The sequence below is a fragment of the Accipiter gentilis genome, chromosome 8 (assembly GCF_929443795.1).
Source record: "Accipiter gentilis chromosome 8, bAccGen1.1, whole genome shotgun sequence".
NCBI lineage: Eukaryota > Metazoa > Chordata > Aves > Accipitriformes > Accipitridae > Astur > Astur gentilis.
The window spans coordinates 39,229,398-39,255,848 of NC_064887.1; the positions used below are offsets into that span (position 1 = coordinate 39,229,398).

The 26,451-nt window shown below is 58.1% G+C and overlaps 1 protein-coding gene across 1 annotated transcript; it reads left to right on the top strand.

Moving 5' to 3' along the window:
* The first annotated feature begins 1,556 nt into the window (after positions 1-1,556).
* ONECUT3 (one cut homeobox 3) lies at positions 1,557-24,918 on the top strand. Its single transcript, XM_049808494.1, has 2 exons — positions 1,557-2,588; positions 24,274-24,918. Exons 1-2 carry the CDS (start codon positions 1,559-1,561, stop codon positions 24,564-24,566), a joined length of 1,323 nt encoding a protein of 440 aa, XP_049664451.1. The 5' UTR covers positions 1,557-1,558; the 3' UTR covers positions 24,567-24,918.
* The last annotated feature ends 1,533 nt before the right edge of the window (positions 24,919-26,451 follow it).

Genomic DNA, 26,451 nt, shown 5'->3' on the forward strand with positions numbered 1-26,451 from the left:
CTTCCCTTCCCTTCCCTTCCCTTCCCTTCCCTTCCCTTCCCTTCCCTTCCCTTCCCTTCCCTTCCCTTCCCTTCCCTTCCTTCCCTTCCCTTCCCTTCCCTTCCCTTCCCTTCCCTTCCCTTCCCTTCCCTTCCCTTCCCTTCCCTTCCCTTCCCTTCTCTTCCCTTCCCTTCCCTTCCCTTCCCCTTCTTTCCCTTTCCTTTCTTTCCCTTTCCCTTTTTTCCCTTTCCCTTTCTATTTTCCCTTTCCATTTTCCCTTTCTATTTTCCCTTTCCATTTTCCCTTTCTATTTTCCCTTTCCTTCTTTCCTTTCCCTTCTCCACCACCGCTGCCCAGGGCCCTGCAGCACAGCGCCATGTGCCGCCCCACGCGTGTCCCTTTCACACCCCACCCCAACCCCGCTCCCAGGGCCAAGGCAACCCCCCCCACCTCCCGGTAGCCTCCGCTGCCCGGGAACGGAAAGCAGTGCCCGCCGGGGGCCGGGTGGTGATGCTGGGGACACGCGTGGGGAAACACGGGTGTGCGGGGACAGGCGTCTTTGGGGTAGACGAGGCAGCCAGGCCCTTGGGAGCGACGGGGGACGGGGGGGGAGTCCGGGGGAGGCAGCGGAGGGGGGTCGTGCTGGGGACATCCAGAGGTGGGGACAGCCAGATGTGTGCACGGGGGGGGAGCCAGATGGGGGGGGGTGCTGGGGACATCCAGAGGTGGGAACAGCCAGATGTGTCCACGGGGGAGGGGGAGCCAGATGTGCGGGGGGCGCAGGTGGGCATTAGTCGTGCAGCGCCGCCAGATGCGAGCTGGGTACCGGGTGCGGGGGGTCACCTGGGTGCTGGGGGGGGGGGGGGGGGGCGACACACCCCCCCGGTGCGGGGAGGGTCACGCCGGTACGGGGGCAGAGGGGGCACCTCGGGGGGGTCACCCCGGCGGGGGTTGGGGCTGCGGTGCGGTGTGCCGGGCCCCGCCGGCTTCGCTCCGCGCTCCTCCCGCCTCTGCCCCCCCCCCCCGTCCCCCCGCCACGGGGGGGCGGGGGGGGGGGGGCGCGGCGCGGCTCGGCTCGGTTCGGCGGGGGGGGGGGGGGGGGGGGGGGGACACGACACGACGACGGGGGGGGGCGTGGCGGGGCGGCGCTGACGTCACGCCGCGGCCCAGAGCGAGGCTGCCGGGAGCCGGCGGCCGAGGCGCGCCGCAGCCGCCCCGAGCGCACGCACCGCGCCCCGCTCCGCTCCGCTCCGCACCGAGCCCCGGCTCCCCGGCTCCCCGGCCGGCCGCAGCCCCCCCCTCCCCGCGCCGCAGCGCACCGAAGCGGGCTGGGGCTGGGGCGGGCGCGGCGCATCATGCTGGCCTGACCGCGGGGCGCGGGAGATCGATCCCCCCCGAGCGCGGAGTCTGAATTAATCCGGGCAGCCGGCGCGGGGAGCGGGGAGGGGGGGGGGGGGAGCGGCGGTGGAGGAGGAGGAGGAGGAGGAGGAGGAGGAGGAGGCGGCGGCGGGAGGGGGGGGGGTGGGGGAGGAAGGCAGCGAGCGAGCGGGCGAGGCAGCGGCAGAGCCCGGCGGCCACCATGGAGCTGGCGATGGAGAACCTGGGCAGCCTGCACGGCGTCCCGCACTCGCAGCCCGCCGAGCTGCTGAGCCCGGCGCACGGGCGGCAGGGCTCGCACCGCAACCTGGTGCCGCACGGCCGGCCCGCCATGGTGTCGGGTATGGCCTCCATCCTGGAGGGGGGAGACTACCGCGCCGAGCACAGCCTGGCCGCCCCGCTGCACCCGGCCATGAGCATGTCCTGCGAGTCCCCCTCCGGCATGAGCCTGAGCAGCACCTACACCACGCTGACCCCCCTGCAGCACCTGCCGCCCATCTCCACGGTCTCGGAGAAGTTCCACCACCCGCACCACCACCACCACCACCACCACCCGCACCAGCGCCTGGCCGGCAACGTGAGCGGCAGCTTCACCCTCATGCGCGACGAGCGGAGCCTGGCCTCCATGGGCAACCTCTACAGCCACTACCCCAAGGACATGCCGGCCATGGGGCAGCCCCTCTCGCCGCTGCCCAACGGGCTGGGCAGCCTGCACAACGCCCAGCAGCCGCTCGCCCCCTACGGCCCCGGGGGCCACTTGCCCAACGAGAAGATGCTCTCGCCCAACGGCTTCGACTCCCACGCCGCGATGCTGTCCCGGGGCGAGGAGCACCTGGCGCGGGGCTTGGCGGCCCCCAGCTCGGCCATGATGCCGCCGCTCAACGGGATGCACCCGCACGGTCACCCGCACGCCCAGCCCGGTGGCTCTCTCCTGGGCGAGAGGGAGAGGCAGGCCTCGGCCACCGGTTCCCAGCCCGGAGGCTCCGGGCAGGTGGAGGAGATCAACACCAAGGAGGTGGCTCAGAGGATCACGGCCGAGCTGAAACGCTACAGCATCCCGCAGGCGATCTTCGCCCAGAGGATCTTGTGCCGCTCCCAGGGGACCCTCTCGGACCTGCTGCGGAACCCCAAGCCCTGGAGTAAGCTCAAGTCCGGCCGGGAGACTTTCCGGAGGATGTGGAAATGGTTGCAGGAGCCGGAATTTCAGAGGATGTCGGCGCTCAGGCTGGCAGGTAGGTTACGGCACGGTCCGCTGCCGCGGCCGTCCGCCCCGCACCTCCGGGCGGGTGGGTGGGTGGGTGGGCGAGGAGGATGCTGCGAACACGCGTGGGGACCCCTCGCTCGCGGGAGGGGGGTGGCTGCTATCGAGTCGATGTGAAGCCTTTCGAAGAAAGGGAAAGAAATGCTATTTAAGGCGTATTATATTGAAGGCGAACCTTCCCCCCCCCCCCCCCCCCCGCCTCCCCGGGCCTGCTCCTGCCAGCGGGAAATGAAAGATCCCGGGTGGCGGGAGCCGGGAGCTGCCCGCCGCTCCCCGCCGCCCCTCCGGGCTGCCTCTAGCCCCGGCGGGGCTTTCCCGTTCCGTCCCACCCGCCGAAGCTGTCCCTCACCCCGCGGAGAGCCGCTGACAGCCCCCGGCCCACGCTCCCCGCCGCCCGTGGGTGCGGGCTGAGCCGCGGCCCCCGGGGCCGTTCGTGGAGCTCCTTCGCGGGCGGTTTAGCACCGACTCTCGGTACCGGAGCCGCGCTCGGGGAAAGCTCCGGTCCGTCCCCGCGCTGCCCGGTCGCTCCCCGCCGGTGGGGCCGGGGATAGGGTGGGGGGACGCGGGCGGCACCGGGGCTGCTCTCCGCTCCCTCCGGGGCACCGGCTGCCCTCGGGGAGAAGGAGCGACCCCCCCGCCCCGTGCTCCCGGTTCCCGGCCGGGGCAGGGCGGGGGAGGGGGGGGGGGGGGGCTGCTGCTGTCCCGCAGCCCCGCGGGTGCGGAGCGCAGCGCGGAGGCAGCGCCATTCCCCGCCGCCGCCCCCGGCGGGGCTCGGTCGGCCTCAGGGCCGAGGGTTTGCTGGAGAAACGCGGTTTTGCTGCGCGGCCGCGCTGTGTGTGGCTGCGGGGGGGGGGGGGGGGCGGGCGGGGGGCCCGGCTCCGCTCTGCTCCCCGGGGGAGAGGGTCGAGGGCTGGCAGAGGGGTCGGTGCCCGGCCTGACCCGCCACCCCCCCCCCCCCCCCCCCGGCACCCGGAGCCGCTCCGGCCCTTCCTTCCCCCGGCTTCTCCGCGCCGTCCCCGGCAGAACCGCGCCGGAGCTCCGCGGGGCCAAGCGGGGATGGGCGTGGGGTAAAAGCCACGCGTGTGTAATTTTTTTTAATTTTTTTTTAATTTTTTTTTTTTAAGAAATCGGAGGTCCCCGTGGCGCCGGGCAGAGTCCGGCCCACCGGGCGCTCGGCACGGCGAGGAGCCCGCTGTTATTTATGGAGGAGAGCAGCGTTCATATGTATTTAGTGTAATTCAGTTGCTCTTTAATTAGGGCAGGGTAGTGGCATCTTTTAGTTCCAGTCGATGCCCTATTGAAAAGCAGTTAATAGAATGCAAATTGTTCCTGGCTTTACAAGGTTCTGGTAAATAAAGATTTAAACACTGCCGCGATCGGCCGTTTAATGCCCCCGTTGTTCGGGCTAATTGAGCAGCGGGTGGCTGGTTTCTGACTCGCCAAAATTTGAAATAATAACCGTGATGGTGATGATAAAAACGCGGCCCCGGCTGGGGGGGGCTCGGGGAGGTCCCTGCCCGCCGGCCCGGCTCGGGCTCTGGCCCCGCTGCCATCGCTCCGCTCCTCCCGCGGCGTCGGGGGAGGTTTATTCTCTCCCAAATGGTTTTTATTCCCCAGCGCCGAGTTTCCCTCGGCCCCAGGGACGCCTTGGAGGCATTATTTACGGAAATGAAACCCCCAAATTTCACGGGGACGGGGTTTAATTCTTTGCTTTCTGCGAAGACAGGGAAAAAAACCCAACAAAAAAACCCACAACAAAACAAACCGCCAAAGCAGTCACCCCGCCATGAACCGGCCCGCGTTGAACCCCGGCTCCCCACGCGGGACCGGGCCGCCCCGAGCGGCCCTTGGCGGGGGATCGGCCGGCCCCCGGCCCCGGGCGGGGGGAACCGCTCCCACCTCCCCGCGGCCTCCCCCGGCCCGGCCGCTTTGTTCCCGGTCCCCGGCCCCGGTGCCGCCCCGCCGGGACCCGCTTTCGTTTCGTTCCTCCCGCCGTTTCGTCCACCCGGGACCGCCACCGGTTGAAGCCCCTCGGGCTCAGCCCCGGCCCGGCTGCCCCGAGAAGGGGGGATTCTATGGGAGGGGGTCGTGCTGGAGCGGGGGGGCCGTGCCCGGCCTTAACGATCGTTGCAGGCGAATCCCCCCCCAACCCGACCCACCCGGGGCCTCCGGTGGAACCTGCTCGTCCCTTCAGGCCGCCCCGGGCTGGGGGGGCTGGAGGGGCCCGGAGGGCTGCGACCCCCGCCGCCGGCAAGGAGGGAAGGGAGCCCTTCCCCGCCTGGGCTGCGATCGGGTTTTTTCCCTTCCAGTGCAAGGGAAAAAAACGAGTTTTAGACGCGGGGCACGGCCAGGGCGAGGGCTGGTCCCGGTCCCGGTCCCGGTCCCGGTCCCGGTCCCGCCGGGCTGCCGGAGTCCATCTGATGGATTAGTCCGAGTCAGTAAATCGCGGATCAATAAACACGCCGGGCCCCTATAAATGGCAATTGCCGCTTTTCTCCTCTTTCCACTCCAGTTCCCCCTCCCGCCGCCCCGTCCGCAGATGAACCATTAATTATTCAGCCGGGACCCGGGCAATGCCGCAGCCGGGGGGGCTGCAGCCCCCCCCCCCCCCACCGCCCCCGGGCTCCCTCCGGCTCCTCTCGCCCCGCGGGGCTCCGCAAAATAGGGGGGTCCCACGGGGAAACATCTGGGCAGCAGCTGGCCGGGCCCGGCCCGGCCCCTCGGGCCATCCATCTCTGCGACCCGCTGTCACGGCCGCAGCCCCCCCACCCCCTCCCCAGATGCAGCTCCACAAACTTCGTGACCCCCCCACGAGGCCTGAGAGGGCCCGTGGGTGGCGGGGAGCTCCCGCCGTGGCATCTTTGGGGGTTCCTGCACGGCGGAGCGGGGCTCCGAGCCTCCACCCGCGACCCCCCCCACCCGCCATCCCAGTCCCTCGACAAAAACACAGGCTTCGTTCCCGTGGGACCCTGTGGGAAGCGGGCGCGCTCCTGTGCTCCCATCCCCGCGTGTCCGCGGAGGGCGGTGGGTGCCTTCCTACCACGCGTGTCTGTGGGTGCGCTCCCATCCTGTCAGAGCAAACCCGCTCCGCGCCACGGATTTATTCCGACACTCAGAACTAGGGAATTCGCTCGTGATTATTTCTCGGGAGGGCGACAACATCGTTGTGTCCCTTTCGGTACACGGCGGCTGCCCGCTCCCCGCGTTCATTTGCCCCGAACTCGGCCGAGCGCTCGGCTGACCCATCCTCCCGTGTTTTTCCCCGAGACGCGTGACCGTGCGGGAAATTCACGCACTTGCGTGAAGCGTCGGGGCCGCGAGTGGGCTGTAAGGCCGGGCCGGAAGAACCGGCTCCGCTGGGACCTGGCCGCTGCCCACGTCCCGGGGAAGCAGCGCGGTCCCGAGTGGGCTCCGCGGCCCCCGGGATCGGCTGTTTCTGCCCCAAAGCTTTTCCCGTGGCGCGGAGCAGGGGGAGCGCGGCCGCGCTGTGGCCGGGGCGGCTGGGCAGCGCTCCCCGAGCCCGTTCGTTCCCTTCTTCGTCTTTTACAGTTTCTTTTCCCTTTCCCTCTCCCAGCTTTCTTTTCTTTTTCCTTTAGCCTTCGCCCCCAACTTTTTCTCCCCCCACCCTTTTTTTTGTTTTGTTTTCGTTTACTTTTCGTGTTTTAGTTTCGTTTTTTTCCTTTCCTTTCCTTTCCTTTCCTTTCCTTTCCTTTCCTTTCCTTTCCTTTCCTTTCCTTTCCTTTCCTTTCCTTTCCTTTCCTTTCCTTTCCTTTCCTTTCCTTTCCTTTCCTTTCCTTTCCTTTCCTTTCCTTTCCTTTCCTTTCCTTTCCTTTCCTTTCCTTTCCTTTCCTTTCCTTTCCTTTCCTCTTTCTTATTTCCTTCTTTCTTTCTTTCTCTCAATATCACTCTTATTTTTCTTCTTTTCTTTTCTTTTCTTTTCTTTTCTTTTCTTTTCTTTTCTTTTCTTTTCTTTTCTTTTCTTTTCTTTTCTTTTCTTTTCTTTTCTTTTCTTTTCTTTTCTTTTCTTTTCTTTTCTTTTCTTTTCTTTTCTTTTCTTTTCTTTTCTTTTCTTTTCTTTTCTTTTCTTTTCTTTTCTTTTCTTTTCTTTTCTTTTCTTTTTTCTCCCAGGGCTTTCTCCCCCGAGCAAATCTCCGCCGCAGCACGAGCCGTCGTTATTCAAAAAAAGCCCAAAACCACCCTGAAACTGTGAGCACGATCACGGGGCTGGGCCAAAGCAAATGCCCGAGAGTTTTAGCAACGCTAATAATTAATGTCGCTAATTAATACTGCGAACTAATACACAACACGGCCAGAATCAGGGACAAGATTGCGCCGCGTAAAAACTCGGGAAATAGATATTATTTTTTCCCCCCACGAGTTTTGTTTCAATTTCAGCTTCTTTCAAACGACTTTGGCCCAGCGACAGCTCCTCCCCGCCGGCGGCCACCGGGCACCGGGGCGGCTCCGGCCGCGGCTCCGGGCGACCGCGGCCCCGGGCACCGGCCACGGCTCCGGCCCGGGAGAGCGGCGGAAAATCCCGGACGGTTTCATTGCTTTCGATCCGCGCGTGTCCGCGGGGCGGCGAGGAAAACGCTCCGCGGCCGCGGGGGAGGTTTGTGGGATCGGGAGCGAATTATTTCGCCGCTGTAAAATGGGGAAAAACGAGAGTCTGGGGCTGGAGGCGCCCAGCGCCCCCCCCCCCTGCACGGGAGAGATGCCCACTCAGGAAAATACAAAGAAAGCAAGAGAGAAAGGAGAGAAACCCGTTCTTCCCGTTGGAAAAAAAAAAAAAAAGTTTTTTTTCTCCCCCTTAAATTTCTCAAAATTTTCTTAAATTATTATTATTTTATTTTATATTTTTCTTAGCACGTTAATAAGACGCGACTTGCTCCGCCGGCGCGGAATCGCCCACCGGGGCCGCCAGCCTGGAGCAGCCACCGCCGGCTCCGCGGGGGCGGCCGCTGCGCGCCCCGCACCGCGCCCCGCACCGCGCCCCGCACCGTACCCCGCACCGTACCCCGCACCACCCCTCACCCCGCACCGCCACCGCCCCGCACCCCGCACCCCACCACACTGCACCCCGCACCACCCCGCACCCCGCTCCGCACCCCGCACCCTGCCCCGCACCACCCCGCGCCCTTATCAGCGCGGCGGGGGCCGCCTCGCTCCGCCCGCGGTGATTTTTCTGTTTGCTCCTAATCTGCCCGTCAGGAGGGGCCAATAAACCTTCGTCGGTTAAATATTAAAAAGGCTTTCCACCCCCCCCAGGAGGAAATAATCTCCCCTCTCTGCTCCGGGTACAACCCACCCGTGTCTGTGGGGTCCTGCTTCCACAAACACTGCTGCCCAAATCCCCCTCCCAGGGCTCCGCTCATCGCCTGCCCGGGAGGGACCCCCCCCCAGCCCCAAAGCAGAGGTAGCACCAGGGGCCAAAGCTGGGGCCTTTCTTGCCGCCTCCTCATTTTTGGGTGCACATTTTGGGTGGGGTTTTGTTGTTTTTTTTCTTTTTCTGGGTGTACGACATGGGGGTGATATTTTTTCTCTGTCCTGTCAATCGCCACTGAAACCATAAGGGAGAGATAACAGAGAAGAGAAAACTCTCAGAGTGACCTTTGAATCAATTTGAAAAACCTCATTTAACTGATAAGTCTTGAAAGGCCCAGAACTAATTTGAAAATACATCTATTAAAATCTCATTGCCGCTGCCTGCGAGCTGCTGGGAAGGGTGTGCGAGGCGACTTCCCGGGGTCGGAGGAGCTGGGAAAGCAGGTTTAAGCCCTGGTCAACAAAGAGATTCCAGAGCCGCCTGCAAAATGATGGGGCTTAAACCAGGAGAGAAAATAAGAATATTAAAAGAAAATCAGTCTTTCTTCCCTAGCTGGTGGGGAAAGGGGAGATTTACAGCATTTTCCTGCCATAACCAGGCGCGGAGTCTGGGATCGCAGACAGAATATTGGATTTTTTTTTTATTTTTTTTTTTTCACTCCAGAAAACAAATCCAATATTTTCTCATTCTGCTCAGATGTGGTTGCAGGGCCGGGGAGCCTGCGCCTCTGGGAGAGGACAGCCGTCCCCCCCAGGAGTGGCTGCAGGGGAGGCTCTGCCTGTGCTCCCATCACAGGGTTTTCTGCCTGGCTTCCTCGGTGCCGCGGAGCAAATGCCAAAACCGGGGACGAACCTGGGCTCTGCCAAAGCGGAGGAAGAGAAGGGATGGTGAAGGCAGGAGAAGACCAGAGGCAGGGCCCAGGCGCCTCTTTTCCTGCCCTGGGAACATCCCACCCTGCCCTGGGCACGGCACCTCGCCTCCCCCAGCATCCCTGCAGCGTCGCCTGGGTGTAGAGGAATCAGAAATCCCCTACGGAAACCTCCCGGGCACACGGGTCTCCTCGTGTGAAGCCTTTGCAGGGCTCCTGGCAGAGTGGCAATGGCTGACTTGCAACACCAACGAAACAGTAAGAGGAAAAATTAAAAAAAACCCCAAACCCACCAGAGCCTGGCTCAGAAGGGCTGGGGCTTTGCAGCTCGGTGGAGATTCGGAGACTCAACGTGTCCTCCTGCTCCAGACCTTGGGCTGCAGTTTGGGATGCCGCTGCCTTAGGACGGGCTGTGTTTCCCACAGGAATCGCTGCCTCCCTGGCCGCGGCAGAAGCCAGACCAGTTACCTCCCAGCCCCAGCACCTTGTTTTCTTGGAGGGGAAGAATTTTCCCCCTTTGCTGCCTGATTTCCTGAGGTTTCTCAGGCTCAGGCAGAGGGACCCCGGCACCCCGAGTACAGATGGAGGCATTAGGCAGCTTTGATCTGCCCTCACCCCACATCCACGCACCTGCACGCGTCTCTGCCCCAGCTCCCTTTTTGGAGCTGAGCTGAGGTGCACAAATCCTGTGTCTCAGCATCAAGCGGAGGCTTCAGTCAACCCGGGATGTGTCCAACCAACCCGGGATGTGCTCTTGGCCATTGCCCTACTCCTGCACAGCACCGATGGCAACTGGGGTTAGTCCCTAGTTTTGAAAACTGGCCAAAAAGGGAAGTTGGAGCCAAAATTTTTCTCCTTCAGCCCATCTGTCCTCAGCCAAAAGCAATGGTGGGTGAGTGCAACGGGAGCAATGCAGGTATGAGCTGGGGTTGGCGAGCAGCTGGCAGTAGGTTTTGGCAGCCGAGTACCTTTCTTACTGGCTCCGTGCAGGACCGTGGCCATCGAGTGGCAAGGTTTTGCCAATTAAATGGAAATTCAAAAATCTTGTTAATACCTCAAATGATATATAAAGCACCTCCAGCAAGATTTAAACCAAGGCAGGGTTGGACAGGCAAAACAGATGGTGGATTTTTAAAACATTTGGAGTTGTTAAAAAATAGGGAAACAAAAAGGCAACCTGGATTATCTGGTGCTGGAAGGAGGGAGCAGGACATTTAAAAAATAAAGACCCAATATTAAAATTGAGCCACATTTGCATGGGCATGGGTAGGATTTCAAGAATGACTTTAGTAACTCTATCTTAACATATATATATATATTTTCTGTTAGCGATATGCACTGTTGGTCTAAGTCCTGGTGGTTTCTGCAGCGCAAGGTGAGGAAGTCCAAAAATTATTTAAAAGGGATTCAATAGGGTTCAAGGTGTTTCACAGGTGATGAAGTTAAGGCACGGAGAAGGCAATGCTTTGCTGCAGCAAAAGTGGGACTGGAGGTGCCGCATGGTGGGAGGAGGTGCACCCACGTACACCCACGATGGGTGGGATGCGGGCTGCAGCGAGGATGCTCCTATTCCCCAGCCCCATCCCACTGTGGGTACCAACATTTTGCCCCCTTGTTTGGGATTAGTGATGGTCCTTTCCTTCGCTTTCTCATCCCTGGGGTTTTGCCTCCAAGCTCTTCACTGCAGGACCTTGTCGCTCCAACCAAACCGTACCCTGGTTTTCTCCATGTAGGAGGACTCGGTGTCGCTGTGAGCTGAGAGTGGGGAGCTGCGGGGTGGAATTTGCTGCCTGGCCTCTAACCTGGGGAACAGCAGATGCCACCACCGCTGCCCTGCGTTGATGGCCCCGTTGGGAGACCCGGACCCGCCGTCTTGCCTCGGTTCTGTATCTCTGTGATTGTCCCTCTTCTTTTTCTGATCCCAAACCCAAGGTATAGAAATCACCAAGCAGGAGTGACCCCTTTGGGGTCCATGAAACCTTGTCACCCCTGGCAGGCTAGGGGTGGCTTGGCTCTGCCCAGCTTGGGAGAAGGAGCCAGAAAAATCCCTGTGCGGGAGCCTGCCGAGGGGAAAGCAGGGACTGGTTTTGGGAAGGCGCTCACTGGGACTGGCCATCATCTTCTTGCTTGCAGAGCAGTGAGGAAAATCCTTACATCTTGACAAAAAAATTATGATGGAAAAGCAAATTGCAGCTTTTTCTGCTGCTGATGGCATGGGCAGCAGTAGCCCACCCAGCTCTGCTGAGCCCAGGTGTTGGCAGGAAGAGGCAGCAAGGGGACCAGGGGACTGCTGGTCTCCTACCCAGGTTGGAGGAGAACCGAGGTCTCCTACTCAGATTGGAAGAGAACCGAGGTCTTCTGCTGTTGGCATGAATCCAGGGAGCCTGAAATATTGGGGGCTGGTGGGCTTGGGGTGTGCTGGGAGGGCTTGGTGCATGGCACGGCTCTGCAGGGCACAGCTGGGAACCCAATGCATCAGGTTTGGCTGTCAGGGACCCTATAAAAACCCTAAGTGGACCAAAATGTGGGGAAACACCTTGTGCCAGCACGGTCCTCAAAGGGCTGTATAGGTGACAAACTCCCCAAGGAGCACCCACAGCAGTGCCTGGCACAGCCAGGGAAGCCAAGAGCCACGGCAAGTGGCTCTGGCCACAGGGAGATGTCCCAACGCCTCATCTCCCCTTCCCACACCAAGTGCCACCATGCAGCTGAAGGGACAGGAGTTGCGACTTAGCCGTGGGTTAACAAGTTGAGCATCCACAAATCCCTTTGTGCCTCAGTTTCCCCACATGAAAGAGTGGGGATGACAGTGCTTTTTCGGAGTATGTGAAGACACCAGCAGCTGGTTATTAAAGCCGAGGAACTCAGTGATGCCATGTAAAAGGCCAAACCTATAAGCTGGAAGATGAGCTCCAGCGAGCGATGCCCCTTTGTGGGAATCATGCTATCCTCGGACGATAAAGAGCAGGTAATGAGCAAACTCTCTCCATTAGGGATAAAATTGCAAATGTATTGGGAGCTGCTGACGGGTGATAGTATCAGGGGCTGACAGAGATATCAACGGCTCTGCTCTGCCGCCGACAAAGGCTGCTCCCACTACAGACCATCGGAGACCCTGGCACTCAGTGCCTGTTGCAGGGCCGCGGAGCGCAGCAGCGCGTGGCAGTGACGCCAGTGCCTGCAAGCAGCATCCCATCCCTTGCAATTTCTCTGGAGATCTGTCCCTACTCTTCATTTTTTCCCAACTTCTGAGGGTCCCTCATCTGCCCTGGACCTGGCATCTGCCCAGATAAATTAAAACCCAGGATGGGGGATGGATCTCGGTCGGGTTTTGCTCAGTGGTTACTCAGTGGATGGACCAACATCTGGCCCAGTTTGGCTCAAATGTGATGCTCAAAAAACATGATGGGGTCGATGCCATGGTGGTTTGTGCTTCCAAAGCCCGCCCTGGGATGGGGTGGGGGGGGGGGGGGTGTGTCCCTTCCCCATCTGCCTCCCAACCTGAAAGGGGAGAGGAGGAGGAGGGAGGGTGGGACAGTAGCACAGCGCTGCTGGGCTTTGGAGTCACCCAGAGGGATCCAAGGCTTTAAGAAGAAGCCTCTGGAAATGGATCCATGGATCAGTGCTTTCCTTTAGTTCCTTTTTTGGGGCCAAACTTCAGGATTTTGATTTCTCACACTGAAGGCAGTGAACCCCTACCCTGATATTCCCAGGTGAGGTCCTGTATGGGGCACTGCTACCAGACCCCCCCAAAGCCACTCACCCACCTGCCCACACACACAGGCAGCCAGAAGGGGGACCACAGTTGATTTAGGGCATTTAATTTGCTTTCTGTTGCATGTTTGTGGTGAGGTGGGTGTTCGCACATGGGTCTGCGTTGCAGCTGGTTTCAGTTCAGGTGGGTCAGAAATGGGGCAAAAGGAGGTGAGTCAAAGACGTGGCAAAGGGTGCAGGTATCATAGGACGCTTTCTATGCCAAGAGAAAAAAAAATAAATTGAAAAATAAGTAATCAAAATCAGGGCATTTATTCAAAATAATGCTGATTTCAAACCAGCTTGGTTTTCCTGGAGAAAATTTGAAAGCATCTCCCCGAAACTGAAATAGCCTTTTCCGCCCCAAATTAATTATTCCCAGCCATTCCTCTGCCTTCAACACCTCCAAGAAAACCCCAAATTATTTATTTGCTTTGATTTTTGGCACCGGTGCAAGGTGGTTGCCCTGCCAGTGGGTGCCCGGGGGTGGAGGAGGATCGGCCCTTCTCTCTGTATGAGAAGATGCTGCTTAATCGATACAGGCAGAGCCGGGATCTTCAGCCCCAGGGGTGTCATTACAGCACCGTCATCTCCCCTAGAAAAGGGACCTCGGGGGGGGGCATTTGGTGAATTGGGGGGCTCAGATGTCCCCCTCAGCCTCCTGCTTGGAAGGTTTTCTAGTGGCGTTTATGGAGGGTTTATACTTTCTCTGCATGATGATTTCATTCCAGCCGGCTCCTCTCACCCGTCGCTCTGATGCTCCTGAAGGTGCCGGAGCCCAGCCCGGGTACCCGGGGGGTGCTGTTGGTGGGAGGGAGCGGTTCCCCCAGGCAGCGGCACCATCACCTGGCAGACACCCCCCTTGCTGCCTCCTGTTCTACAAAAATGGGAGAAAACAGACAGGAAGGGAAAGGGGGACGAGAATGTGGGGAAAACAAAGGGGCTGCTGGGCGTTGGGCTTGGATGGAGCTGTGACACCCGGCTGGGATCCCCTTGCTCCTATCGCTTCTGTCCCTTTTCTCTTTCTTCTCTTGGTTTTCTTTTTCTCTTTTCCTTTTAATTTTTTTCTTTTTTCTTCTCTGTTTTTCCTTTTCTTTATTTTTTCTTTTTTTCTCTTTTCTTTTTCCTTATCTTTTTTCTTTTACTTGTCTTTTTCTTTTTCTTTTTCTTTCTTTTTTTTTTCCTTTTTCTGTTTCTCTTTCTGTTTCTTTTTCTGTTTCTGTTTTTCTTTTTCTGTTTTTCTTTTTGTTTTTTTTTCCTTCTTCTTCTTCTCCTTTTTCTTCTACTTCTCCTCTTCCTTTTCTCTTTTCTCTTTTCTCTTTTTCTCTTTTTCCTTTTTCCTCCCCCCCTCCTCCTCTCCTCCTTTCCTTCTCAGCCCATTTTGCCCCCCACAGCCCCTTTCGCAGCCAGCAATGAAATTTGGCCAAGAGAAACCATTCCCTTTAATGAACCCCCCAAACACACACACACCCACCCCCCCTCCAGCCATGCCGTTACATTTCACTCTCCCACCGTTGGGGCAAAGCCCTGGGGATGGGCAGCTTCCACCCAGGGAACAACCCAGCTCCATCAGGATTAATCCCCCCCTCCCACAGCCGTTTCCCTTCACCTCCCTCCCTGCAAACCTGTCTGTGAGCTCCCCGCCGGTCACGTAGCCATCAAACTGATGTGCCAGCAATATCCAACACGCAGTTAAAGCCACTCGTGGGAGTTTCAATAAAATCGACCAGGCAGGATCAATGGGCTGTGCTGGCCCCGGCCCCAGCCCCACATGGAGCGGCGGGGGGGCAAGAAAAATACCCAGGGCTGTGAAATGGGGGCTGTGGGAGGGGGGGAGCTGATTACAAATCCATCCCATACTTGCCGTGATTAATTGCTGCTTTACCAGAAGGAACAGCTCTGCATGGGGGTCATTTTTAAATGTAATGTTGTGGGGGAAGTTTCTCTGCCATGTTTGGATGGGAGGGAGCAAAAGCCCTTTTCCTGGGGGAGTTTCCCTCCTGGCAGGATGAGGCCGGAGAGGGACAGGGAGCAGGACCCGGGGGGCAGCGACAGTGGATACAGCCTTGGCTGGTCATTCGCCGCCCCCCCCCCCCCCCCCCCCCCAAGCAGTGATTTGGGAGTTGGGAAGGACCCTCCCCAGCCGCTCAGGAGCATCCCTGGCTGCTTTGGAGCCATGGGGCAGAGGGAGATGCTGAACCCCCGCCAGCCAGCATCGCTGGCGTCCCACTGCCGGGAGCCCGTCGTGGATCTGGCCGAGCTCCCAGCCAGGGAATCGCTTGGTCACCCAGCGGGGTCCCGGTTTCTGGCTGCTCCTCACCCCAAAACCCCTCCCAGGCCCCGCTGCCTGTCCCCGGGCAGCCCCTTCATCCCACGCCGCTGGGCTTGTGCCTCCACTCCTGGTGCTCAGGGGGGTCTCGGTCCCTGCCCTGCCCGTCTCGAATTAAAACATCATCCATCGTTACAGCGGCAGCACGTAATCCCTGGCAGATCAGTGCAATTACTGCGGGAAATACCTTGGGAGCTGAACTAATAACGCCAGAGCGGTGTATTAAGAGTCACTGGCTTAGCGCAGGCCGCAGCCTCGCCAGCCCCACGCGTGTGGTGGGGGACGGGGTGAGCCGCCCCCGGGGGAAGGGCACAGGGTTCCCGGGGGTGGTGGTGTGATTTTGTGTCTGGGGTGGGAGCAATGGGGAAGGGGTGAGGGGCCGTGGGGCAGCCGTGGGGTTGTTTGTGGGGCAGCGATGGGGCGGTGATGGCGTCGTGACTGGGCGGCACGCGGGGCAGCCGTGGGGCCGTGACTGGGCAGTACGTTGGGCAGCGATGGGGCGGCCTGTGGGGCAGCAACGGGGCAGCAATGGGGCACTGTGTGAGGCAGCGATGGGGCAGCGTTGGGACACTGTAGGAGGTGACATGACACTGGGGCAGCCGTGGGGCAGACGGAAGTTCCCCGCCTCGCTGCCGGGCCGGGAGGTGCCATGCCCTTGGTTCTGGCCCCGACGTGTCCCCCCCCGGGAAGCGAGTGGACCGCTCCATCCCAGCGCGCCCCGTGTGTGAACGGTGGCTGGAATGGCCCATCGTGTTGAGCGCGAGGGGGGGGGAGGGAGTAACCCATCTCCCTCGTGGAGGGGGGCGGCCGCAACGCGCCATTGGGCAGCGGCGGGGGGGGCGGGGCGAGCTGTATCACTGCCACCGCCCCCCCGGGGTGGTGGAAATGCGCCCGTCCATCCGCAGGGAGGCGCCAGCGCGGCGGGGAAGGCCCATCGTGTTTTCGGGGGGGGGGGGGGGGGGGCGCGGAGTAAACCATTCCCCGCCGTGCGGAGGGCAGCGCTCCAAAATGGCGGCGGGGTGGTGGAGTGGGGTGGGCTTTGGCGGGTCTCTGCGGCTGCCGGGGCCTTGGGGCTGGGAGTCCCCTCCACTCCACCTCGGCCCCGCTGCCCTCACGGCCCAGCCCGCAGGCAGGTGCTGCCGAGGGCCCTTTGCCCCAGCCAGGGGTGAGGGGGGCGCGGCGTCACCCTGGGCCAGGGCCAGCCTGGTGGGGCAACGCACCCTGAGGGACCAGGTGGGTCCCCTCATGGGGTCTGAGCAGCTGCCCTGTGTCACCCCCCGGCCCCCAAGCAGCCCTCAACTCTCTCAGAGCAGCAAAATGGGGCGCTGGGCCCTGCCATTGTCCCCAGACCCCTCCTCAGTGCGCGATGACCAGCCTGGGCATGTGTCACCCGCGCTGGCTGTTGCCTCACGACGTGGACGGCTTTGTGCCAGGTGTGAATGGCTGGGAATTGGGTTACGCTGGGAGCCGGGCTGTGGCACCTGTTGAGGTCAGGCTGGAAGCCCCTTTGAGGGCACTGGGGCCTTCTGGAGCAGGGCCTGGTGGCAGGGAAGGGCTCAAATCTGGAAGCTCCCTCCTGTGATGAGCTGCTGGACCTAAGGGATAATCTGAGAGCAACTGGTGTCCCTGCTCAGGCCCTCCCACCTGCCTTCAGAGGGTCCCAAACTCTGGTGAAGCAAACCTTGAATGCCCCAACCTGGAGGATTACAGATTTTCCTGTTGTTCACAGCACCACAGAGCAAGAAAGCCAGCAGCCATCTGAGAATTGACTCAGCCAAACCCTAAGGGAGCTGCCCATCTCACACCCGATAAATCCACCTGAGACCAGATTTAATCAGGAAATGCAGAAAACTTGTTTTTTTCCCCCCACTGCTTTTCCTCTCTCTCCAGCAAATGTTCCTTGGCTGATAACGGCTCTGGGGCCTCTCTGGACACCAGCTCTCCACTGAGAGCGGCTCAGGAGCAACGTGTGCTCTGATGAAACACATTTCATTGATTGCTGAATTCTTTTATTGTCCCCGCTCAGAGAGCCAGATCTGGGAGCTGCTGAAGGCAGCGGGAGTTTGGCAGGAGGAGTCCAACAGGAACAGGCTGAGAGTCACTTAGCAGTAGCCCGTGCTGATGCCAAAGGGAGATCCTTGCTGCTCCTTTCCTGTGCGAAGGAGCAAGGACAGAGGAGGACTGTGCAGGACCCACAGCTGCATGGGTCACAGGGATGTCACTTGCCTCAGATTCGTGGTGCAGTCTCCTTGTCTGGCGTTACTTAGTTCTCCATGTCATCGTGGCACAAATGGAACCCCAAACTACCTTTTTCCCCCCAGATTCCGCAGCTGGGGCTCTTGCATCAAAGCTGAGCAGGAGCAAGTGTCTCTGACTCCAAGGAAAACTTATTTCAGGGGTTGGAGGGTTTCCAGCGGTGTTCCACCCCCATCCCTGCATCCTCCCTCTCTCCCAGAAGGCAACAACCTTCCCCTGCCACTGCCATCCCTTGCGGCACTGCCGGCTCCTGCCTGCCACGCTGCCTGACTCTAGCACTTCATTAGCACCAATTTGCTCTCGTCACACTAAGTGGCAATGACTCGGGAGAAGAGTAAGGAGAACAGAGCAGCTGGGAGGACTCCCAGGGCACCTCTGCCCAGCCCTGCCTCACACCAGGCATCTGGTCTGGTCCTGGGCTGTGCTGGCAGCATGAGCACCGAGCCGCTTGTGATGGCAGTGGTCTCCACCAGGACAATAAGAAGCAGACGACGCTGGTCCAGAAAAAGGCTTAGAAAGGGAGGAAACAGGACAAATTGGGGAGGTGACTTTGCCAGCAGATGTGATGGCAGAGCTGTGGGTTGAGCCCAGTTCACCCGGCTCTGGGGGAGAGCAGAGCAGGGCACTGGGTCTCCCTTTACAAAAGTCTCCAGAAAAGTGAGTTAAAAAACAAACCTCTGCAGCAAGGAAATGCTTTTAACAACAAACCCACATTTTTAAGTCACCTGAAACTGTTCTGGGTCCATGAGAGGGGTCTGATGCAGCTGGCTCAGGCTAGGGCTGTCTCTGTTGGGGCCGGTAGCAGCTTACCTGGAAAGGACAAGAATAAAAATAGGGCAAACACGGAGGGATGGAGCCAGGCACACCTGCAGCCATCCCAGCTTCTTTGTGTCCCTTCACCTGCCCTCAGACCAGACAAACTCATCTGCTTCAGAGCTGGAAAAGCTGAAAATGCCACGCCATGAAAAACCAGACAGAGCTTGAGAAGTGCAGGAGAGGCAAAGTGAGGCATCCCACCGGGCTGGCATCGCCACTCTGCTGCACGTTTGGGTAGCTCTGCTGGTCTCCTCCAGCCTCTGCCAGTCCCAGCTGAACCCCTGTCTTGGGAGGGACTGTCATTACCTGAGCGGAGGACTGAGGACTTACGCTTTCATTTCTAGTCCCTTCCCTCTGCCTGCCGACCTGCACTGCTCTGAAAGCTGCTGGGCTGCTGGGGAATGGGCCGGGGAGGTCAGTGCAGGCAGCTGGTGATGCCTTGCAGCCCCACACAGGTTGGTTGGAGCTGCTGGCTGGAATGAGTCATTGAAACCCTTCACAAGGGAAGGAAAATGCACCCAGCAACGCAGAGGCAAGCACTTTGTCTCATCTCATCTCCTTATTTGCAGCATTCAGAGGAAGATTTAATTTGCTGGGCTCGGAGAAGCAGCTCACCCTGCAGCGCGTTGGCTGCATACCAATGACCAGGGGCTCTCCCCGGGCCTCAGGACTCATCCTCCGGCAGCTCTCAGGGACACGAGCGGGGAAGCCTGTCCCCACCAAGGCAGGGACACGTGGCATAGGGACACGCACAGAGCCAGGAGCTCTGGCTGGACTGTGTCACTCCAACCCAGCAGGACTGTGAGGCTGCAGCTCTGCAGACAAGTCACAGCTCCTAACCGCATCTCTCAGGCTCTCGATGGCCTCTGATACACAGTTTTCTGAATCTGCGGGCTTCTAGAGCAGGGCAGTTTTTACTACAGCATGGTTCAAAGCTGTCAGAAGTTGTGGCACCACAGCCGTCAAAATCCCCACAGGTTTTGGAGCCCAGAAGGTGGGTTTTTTTTATTGTGTGCTGCTGAAGTCTGGAAGATTGCAGGCATTTATTTGCAGGACGTGCAGCATGGGGCAGGCTCTGCCCTGGCAGTTGTGTGGTTGACACTGCATCCCCTTTCCCTGTGTGCTCATTAGTTTTCAGAATCAAGTGACGTTTCAGGAAAAAAAAAAAAAAAAAAAAGGCAGAAAAAAAGTTGGGGTTTGGGTTTTGGGCACTCTTTCTTCCTGCGTTGTCCACTGCTGACTCTCCTGTTAGCACTGAGTCTTCCCAGCTAGAGAAGACCCGTAATTCTGCTGGAGAAGCCTCTTTGTGACAAATCTCTTTGGGCTCTTTTCCTACAATGAAAAGAAAAGTCAAACAGACCTCTTGCAGTTACTAAATTGCCCCAGCTCTGAGCAACCCAGCTGGCCCAGCTGTGGACCAAAGGATTTCTGTTTTGCAGATGAAATCCCCTGATCTCTGGTCCAGACTCAGCTCCAGCTTTTGGGAGCAGATGCCATGAGGTTAATTCAGCTCAGGATCAGATACCGCTCTGCTGTGGGAGGCACTGGGCTCATCCCAGTTTACTCAGAGCTGCAGCTCTCAAAACCTTCCAGAATATCAGGGCAGGGCGTGAACCAGTAAACACCCATTGCACAACCCTACACCCAGGCCCTGTTCTCTGTGAAAGAGGTTGAGATCCCTCTGCCCCTTCAAGGAGAGGGGGAAACTGAGGCAGCCCAGGGGCTAGACTCCTCTCAAAGGCATGGAGAGAAGGCAGCTTTGCTCAGGGCCATTTCCCACCCGGTGCCCACCAGTGAAAGAGCCTGTCCCACCTCTGCACTGAAGAAATCTGTCCCGAGCTGGCCAACTACATCCAGGTACCCCCTCTCCATCTCTTCCTCCACCTCCCTTTGAGCCCCTAAATGCTCCTCTGTCCCCTTGCACCACTGTGAGCTGATTTGACAGGGAGAGAAAGAGAAAAGCTTGTGGGGTTTTTTTTCCCCCTAACCTCACTTACAGCCAGCATGCTGGCTCTGAAAGCCCCTGGCTGTCTTTTGTGATTTCAACAAATCACCAGCACTTAAGCAAAGTGGGCAGAAAATTACAGGTTGTATTGCAAGTGAATGGAGAGGGAGAGCACGCTGGGGCTGAGAAAACAGAGGTTTGCGGGTATAATAGAGAAACCAGTGTCTGGCAGGCTGCGGAAGCCTGCAAAGCCATCAGGTATTAGTTAAATGCTTCTCGGAGTTCATGCTGGGAGGCATAATCACAGCTTCTGAACAGCAGCCATTTGATTGTCTCTATTATGTCTCTTTAAAAATGATTTGGGAGATATTTTGCTTTGAGCTGTCAAGGTTAAGTCAAGGAAAACGCACTCCCTCTGACATAAGTCTCCAGGGATGCAGAAACCCTCAGCAGAAATCCTCCGGGGGAAGCAGGTGGGATGCCTCTGCTTTCAGAGGTCTTTCCTCTTGCTTCTGCCCCCGAGGTTCTTCCTTGCCTTTGCTCCCTGTGTTTTTTCTGCAGCCAGATCAGCTACCTTAGGGATGAAATACCGCTAGGGTTGTGTGACCAGCATCCCAGGCCCAGACCCAGCTCTGTACCATCACCCCATCGCACTGCATCTGGCATTCCCTCCTTGTCACTCCTGCACTTGGCTGGTTTCAGCCAAGCCTGGCTGAGCTGTGGAGGTCTCAGAGGTGCAGGTGTTGTGATGTGAGCTGGGGAGAGATGGAGAGAGAAGAGAAAGACTTCCATTGTGGGTGAGCTCGACCCCTTACTGGCCATCGGAGCATTCCTGCTAGCCACGGAGGACCCTGGTCCTTCTCTCCTGCTGTTGGTCCTGGTACTGCCAAGGTCTCCTGTGCCCTAGGAAGAACAGGGAGCAGGACAAGGCAGGGAATAAATTCTGTTCTTTGGGCATTTGCTGGGGAGATAATGCGGAAGCAGGGGTGGAAGTGCCCTGAAGTGTGTCCCCATCCCCACGGACTGCGGCCAGGCCCAGAGACGCTGGAACGACATGGCTGAAGAACAGCATTCAGCCTAAGATGAGTCATTTGGAGCTTGGGACTTGGAAAACAGGGATTTTGAAGCACAGAGAAAAACCCTCACCTTATGTTGACCTATGTGGCAGTTGGAGCCGTGCCGCCGGCTGTCCTCCGTCCCTGGCTCCCAAGGCCTGTGGGGACACGGGGACAGCCACCGCCAGCCTGCCTGGGAAAGCAGTGCCCGGGGGATGTGGAATAGGAAAAAGATCCTCTGTTGGGGGGTTGATGGCCGCCGTAAATAGATCTGACCAGCGTCACTATTGATTTCTGTTGTGCGGAGCTGTAATTAGATTGAACTGGGTATGAGGGGTATTGGGCTGTGTCAGCAGAAAAAGAAATTAATAAATAAACAAACGAGCACAGGAAATGTGGGATGCATCCACCGCCGGTGTTGCAGGCCAAAAATAACAGGGTTATCAAGGGGTGCAGAGCAGGGTGTCACCTCTGCCTAAGCAATAGTCGGCACTGGTTTAAATGCTGGATCACAGTTTTACCAGCAAGACCCTGATGGTTAGTGTTTGCCTCGGAGCTTTGAGTTATTAATGGGTGACTGGTTTGTAATAATTACTCCTAAAAATTGAATGAAGGGGTCGGAATGTGAGTCTGAAAAGCTGAAACACTGGGTTTCAGGCTGGCTGTCCAGCACCACTGGTGGGAATGGGTGCCAGCAGGCAGCAGAGCGAGAGAACAACCTGGATCCCAGTGGCTTTGCTAGGATTACAGCAGGGTCAGCACATCACCCCACATGTCCCATGGAGGTATGGATGTAATTACACATACCTACACACATTTGTATGTACCTGGTGTATATATGGTAGAGCGATGTAGTTTAAGTGCTATCCATGCAGAGCAAAGGCCATGCTCACAGGGTGCGTGTGAGGTGCCCACCATCGATCTGAGGTCCCACTCGCGCCACTGGCATGGGGCCGGAGCCGAGCATGCCGGGGGGACGCCGGGAGGGTACATGGCGGGCGGGCGAGGGGTCCGGAAGGGCGAAGACGCGCTGCTCCGAATGTGCACGTATGGTGTGGGGGGGACTTTTTCTGTTTGTTGTTTGTTTTGGGGGGAGTTTGGGGGGTCTTTTTTTTTAATTCATGTCTGGAAAAAAGTCAAATTTTCTATAAAGGCTTTTTTTGTTTGTTCTTTTTGCAAGCATCTGATGGTCATAGGGTAGGTTTCCACTAAACCATTCTCTGCTGGCTGTTTGAGTAAGATACCCCTGGGACAGCACCACCAGGGCTCAGACTGTCCCATGTCCCTAAGGACAGTGGTTTGCAGCCAAACCTGCTGGTGGGGGTGGGAGAAGGGGAGGGGAAGACTCTCCACTAACCACCTTTGTCAGGGACAGCTGATTTTGGCTGAGTTGGTTGTGCCAAGCTTGGTGCCTCCTGTCCTCTGCCCCAGCAGGAGCAGAATCGATGGCTCCCACCATCCGCATGGGGCCAGGGCAAGGACTGAGCCCAGCAACCAGGGAAACAAGGCTAAATTTGTTGGATAAATTAGCCGCTTCACTGAGTTCTAGATTTCCCCAGCTTTGGGTGGAAGGGGTGGATATCATCCTTCTCTGTTAGTTCAAGGTGATGTAAAGAGGACTTGTAGTGCAGGCCAGCTGAAGAAAAACCAGAGGAAGACCTTGCTTGTTCTGTAGTGAGGAAGAAGTGACTTCAGACATCCTCCCGTTACTCCTAGGCTACACGGCTGCTTGCCCTTTTACTCAGCCTGGCCGTGAAGGTGTGTTTCTATAGCAGGCAGGTGATTAACCTGAGGGAAATACCTGTCCCATGGACCCAAGATGCCATCCCATTGCTGTGGCAGTGGCTTTCAGCCTTGGCCTCTGGCCCCTCCAAGGTCTGTGCACCAGGTGGAAGAGACTCCTGGAAGTGCCCGAGAGAAGCAAGTTGAAATCTGTCATCCAGCAACGTTCCGACAATGAATGTCTTGAAGGACCTGTGCCCTACTTGCAAAATCCTTTGGCAGATCCAAACCAAGAAATACCAAAGGCTGAAAACTTCTGTTGTTTGGGGCAAGAATGGGGCTTTCCTCGAAAAGCCCACAGTTTTCTGACTCTTACGAGCTTTCCAGAAGGAAACAGCGTGTCCCCAACCTTGGAGGGCCAGATCCATGCCCTGCCTTGCCCATGGGCATCTCGTGCTCCCGCAGTACTGCATATGTGGCCAAGTCCTGAGCCAGTGAAGTCCCTGTGCACCCTCAACAGCTTCCAGGTCATCCCTGCTTTGTGTAGGAACTGGACCAGCAACCTCCACCAACCTCAGTTATTCTATAATTTTCTAGAAGAGTATCATAGCAAAGGGCTCCTTTTTTCACCCCTTCCACCAGCAGTGTGGAATTTTAATACTCCTGCAATTAAAATTCATGTATTTACCAAAAGGTGTGTACTCACCTCCCTCCCTCCCTTGCACGCAGCGTGGTGGTGTCAGGGGGGAATTCCTGGCTCCCGACAGCCCATCCCTGTGTGACAGCATCTCTGTCCTCACCTACCGCTCTAGCCAAATCTGAAGGGGAGGCTTTTAGTTTGGTGCTGGCTCAACCTGACACACGTGCCAAAGTTTCTGGTAGCAAAGACATGCAAGGGAGACAATTTCCTGGAGCTTCAGGTGGCTCAGGCTGTTCTCCAGCCTCCAGAGGCAGGAAAACCCCTTCCTAGAGCAGGTGGAACCACAAATGGTCCTTCCAGGCTGTCTGCTGTGGGATGTGGTGGTCGCAGACCGGCCTTTTCACAACGTCCCTGTCCCTGGCTCTTCCCTGTGTTTCGGAAGTGACAGCTGGACGTGATGGCCAAGGGACACCCGTTCTCTGAGTCCTCCAGCAAGATCCACAGAGGTGATGAGGAGGCAAGGGAGATCATGCCAGAGTGCAGCAAGGGAGGGAGGCTGGTGGATGAGCCCCAAAATTTAGGGATGGAGCAGGTTGCAATAGCCAGGCTGTGGGAGCAGAGTCAGCCCAGGAGTTTCCTCAGTCTCTAGTCCCAGGGTCAGCTGGAGATGCCAAGACTTGGGCTTTTCCTGGGCATCTGAAGAGGTGATGGGCTTCACCCAGGCTTTTCTCGTACTGGTGTCGTAAGAGGCTGTCATCCCATCTCAGCAGACGCTCAGGAGGCACAGGGAGGAAGAGGAGAGAGGTAGCTTAGGAGTGGTGGGCAACAAGCCAGCAGGTTTACTGGAGGGAAGGGCCTGGTTTTTGGGAGGCAGCCAGGCAACCTGCAAGTGGGCCAGGGTGGTGAGCACCAATTAATGGCCCTATTCTTTCTTTTGAACATCTAGCTTGCAAACGCAAAGAGCAAGAGCAGCAGAAAGACAGGAGCCTACAGCCCAAGAAGCAGCGGCTGGTCTTCACAGACCTCCAGCGCCGCACCCTGATCGCCATCTTCAAGGAGAACAAGCGCCCATCCAAGGAGATGCAGATGACCATCTCGCAGCAGCTGGGCTTGGAGCTCAACACCGTCAGCAACTTCTTCATGAATGCCCGCCGGCGGTGTATGAACCGCTGGCAGGAGGAGCCAGGCACCAACCCCGGAGTCCCCTCTTCTTCTACAAGCACTTTCTCCAAAGCATGATGTCCCCTAGCCCTCCCTGTCCCTTCCCGGACATCCTCCTCATGACAAAGCCAACCCCAGACTCACACTCATGCCCCGAGCCAACCGGGGTGGGTGCTTTTGGATGCTGCGAGTCCATCAGCCTCCCAAACCCTCAGCCGGGCGTCACCCCTGGATGTGCGCCTTGTGCCACATCCTGCTGCCACATCCTCCCAGCTCGTGGAGCAGGGAAAGGGTTTGCAACCAGGTCAGCTCTGTCCCCAGGAGGGCTTGGAGGAAACCCCTGTGGAGCGAGGGATGATGTGGGATGGAGGGAGAGGGTGAGGTGCTGTTTGGAAGCACGCCTGGTCCTCAGGGACCACAGAACCATGTCCTCGGGGACCACAGAACCGTGTCTTCATATGCCCACCAGGGTCTTTGGAGAGCGGGGCACCCCCGACCACCCTCCCCAACCTCGATCTCTGCCACAGCCACTCTTACAGCTCCCACAGTGGAGGGGTAAAGGTGGGGGAGGTACAAGAGGTCGAGTCATGGGGCTGGGCTCTGGCACAACCGCACTGAACCAGGGCCAAGCCCCCCATGGTTCAAAGGGGGACGAGCAGGGAAAATGCTCAGCGTGTGCCTGGAGGGTGACCAGGCTCCTGCCAGGTCTCTGGCTGCTGAAGCTTTTTCTCACCCTGAGGTACAGCGGCATTCCCCAAGGCAGCCCAACCCTCTCTGCCATTGACACATGGGCATTTCTCTCCCTTGAAGGTTTTGAAAACCTGGTCGAGAGCATTCCTGTAGCCCCAGTCTCCTCCATGGGCATCTTCCTCCATCCCCCCCACGGACACCCCCAAGAGCACCCTCACCGCCCCCCCCCCCCCCCCCCCCCCATGCACACATGCACCCCGACCCATGAGAGCACTCGTCCCCGGATCCCTCCCAGAGAAACTCCGTGGCAAAGGAGACACCTTGCTGTGGCCACCCGCCTCCATGCACCCGAGCATCCCCCAGCACCACGGCTGGAGGGGGACCACAGCTGCACCGCGTCGCCTGGCGCCCAAGCAGGTCAAAGAAGCACATTTTAGCTACAGAAATCGGGTATTTAAAAATAATAATTGTTTGAAAGGAGACGGGAGGAGAGACTTGGAGCGAAGGATCTGATCTTTTCTGGTGACTGGCTTCACCATTCACCACTGGATTTCTGGTTCACTTTTCGGTTGAGGAATGGACACAGACAAAGCAGATTTGTTGGCTTTGTGTCTCACCCCATCCACCCCTCGACACACACTATTGCCCCCTCCCGTACCCCCTCTTCATCTCTGTTACCAAAGAAATTACAAAACCAAAAACCCAACAACAAAAAAATTCCCTCCTGGGAACCAACGTCGGTGTACGGTGGGAAAAGAAAAATCCGAGGGATCTGGTGGCGAAATCCAGCCCTGGGTGTGAGAAGGGGGAAAACTCCCCGACGAGATTGAAAGGGAAAAAACCAACCCAAAAAAAGGAATAACAACAGAAACCACAAGCAAACAAGCTCAACGCAAATACCGGCAACTTACCAAAAAGACGCCAGATTTTTTTTTTTTGTGCCAATTAACAACCTGCCTTAAAACGCGAATTTCTGGAGCAATGGTACTAGCTTCAAAACGATCGTTTCCTCCGAGCTCCCGATGGTGACTTGTGCCATATAAAAAGCAATCACGAGGCCAAACCCTTACAATCAGCCCTTGTCCCAGCCGCCCTGTGGGCTCCTTGCCAGCCTGGGGTGTCTTCGGGAGGAGCAGGAGGTGCCACCAGGGACAGGGAAGGGCTGGGAGAGGCTTGGGGATGGAGGGGGAGGCAAGGTCCCCTCCTTCCCCCACCACTTGGGGAAAAAAAAAATCCTCCAAAACCAACCATCAACCAAAAAAAAAAAAAGGGA

What these genes read in the sequence shown, in the direction of transcription:
- ONECUT3 (XM_049808494.1), top strand. Translation starts at nt 1,559, where the DNA reads ATGGAGCTGGCGATGGAGAACCTGGGCAGCCTGCACGGCGTCCCGCAC. An exon ending in GTCGGCGCTCAGGCTGGCAG is followed by an intron (nt 2,589 to 24,273) that starts GTAGGTTACGGC and finishes TTGAACATCTAG; the next exon opens with CTTGCAAACGCAAAGAGCAA.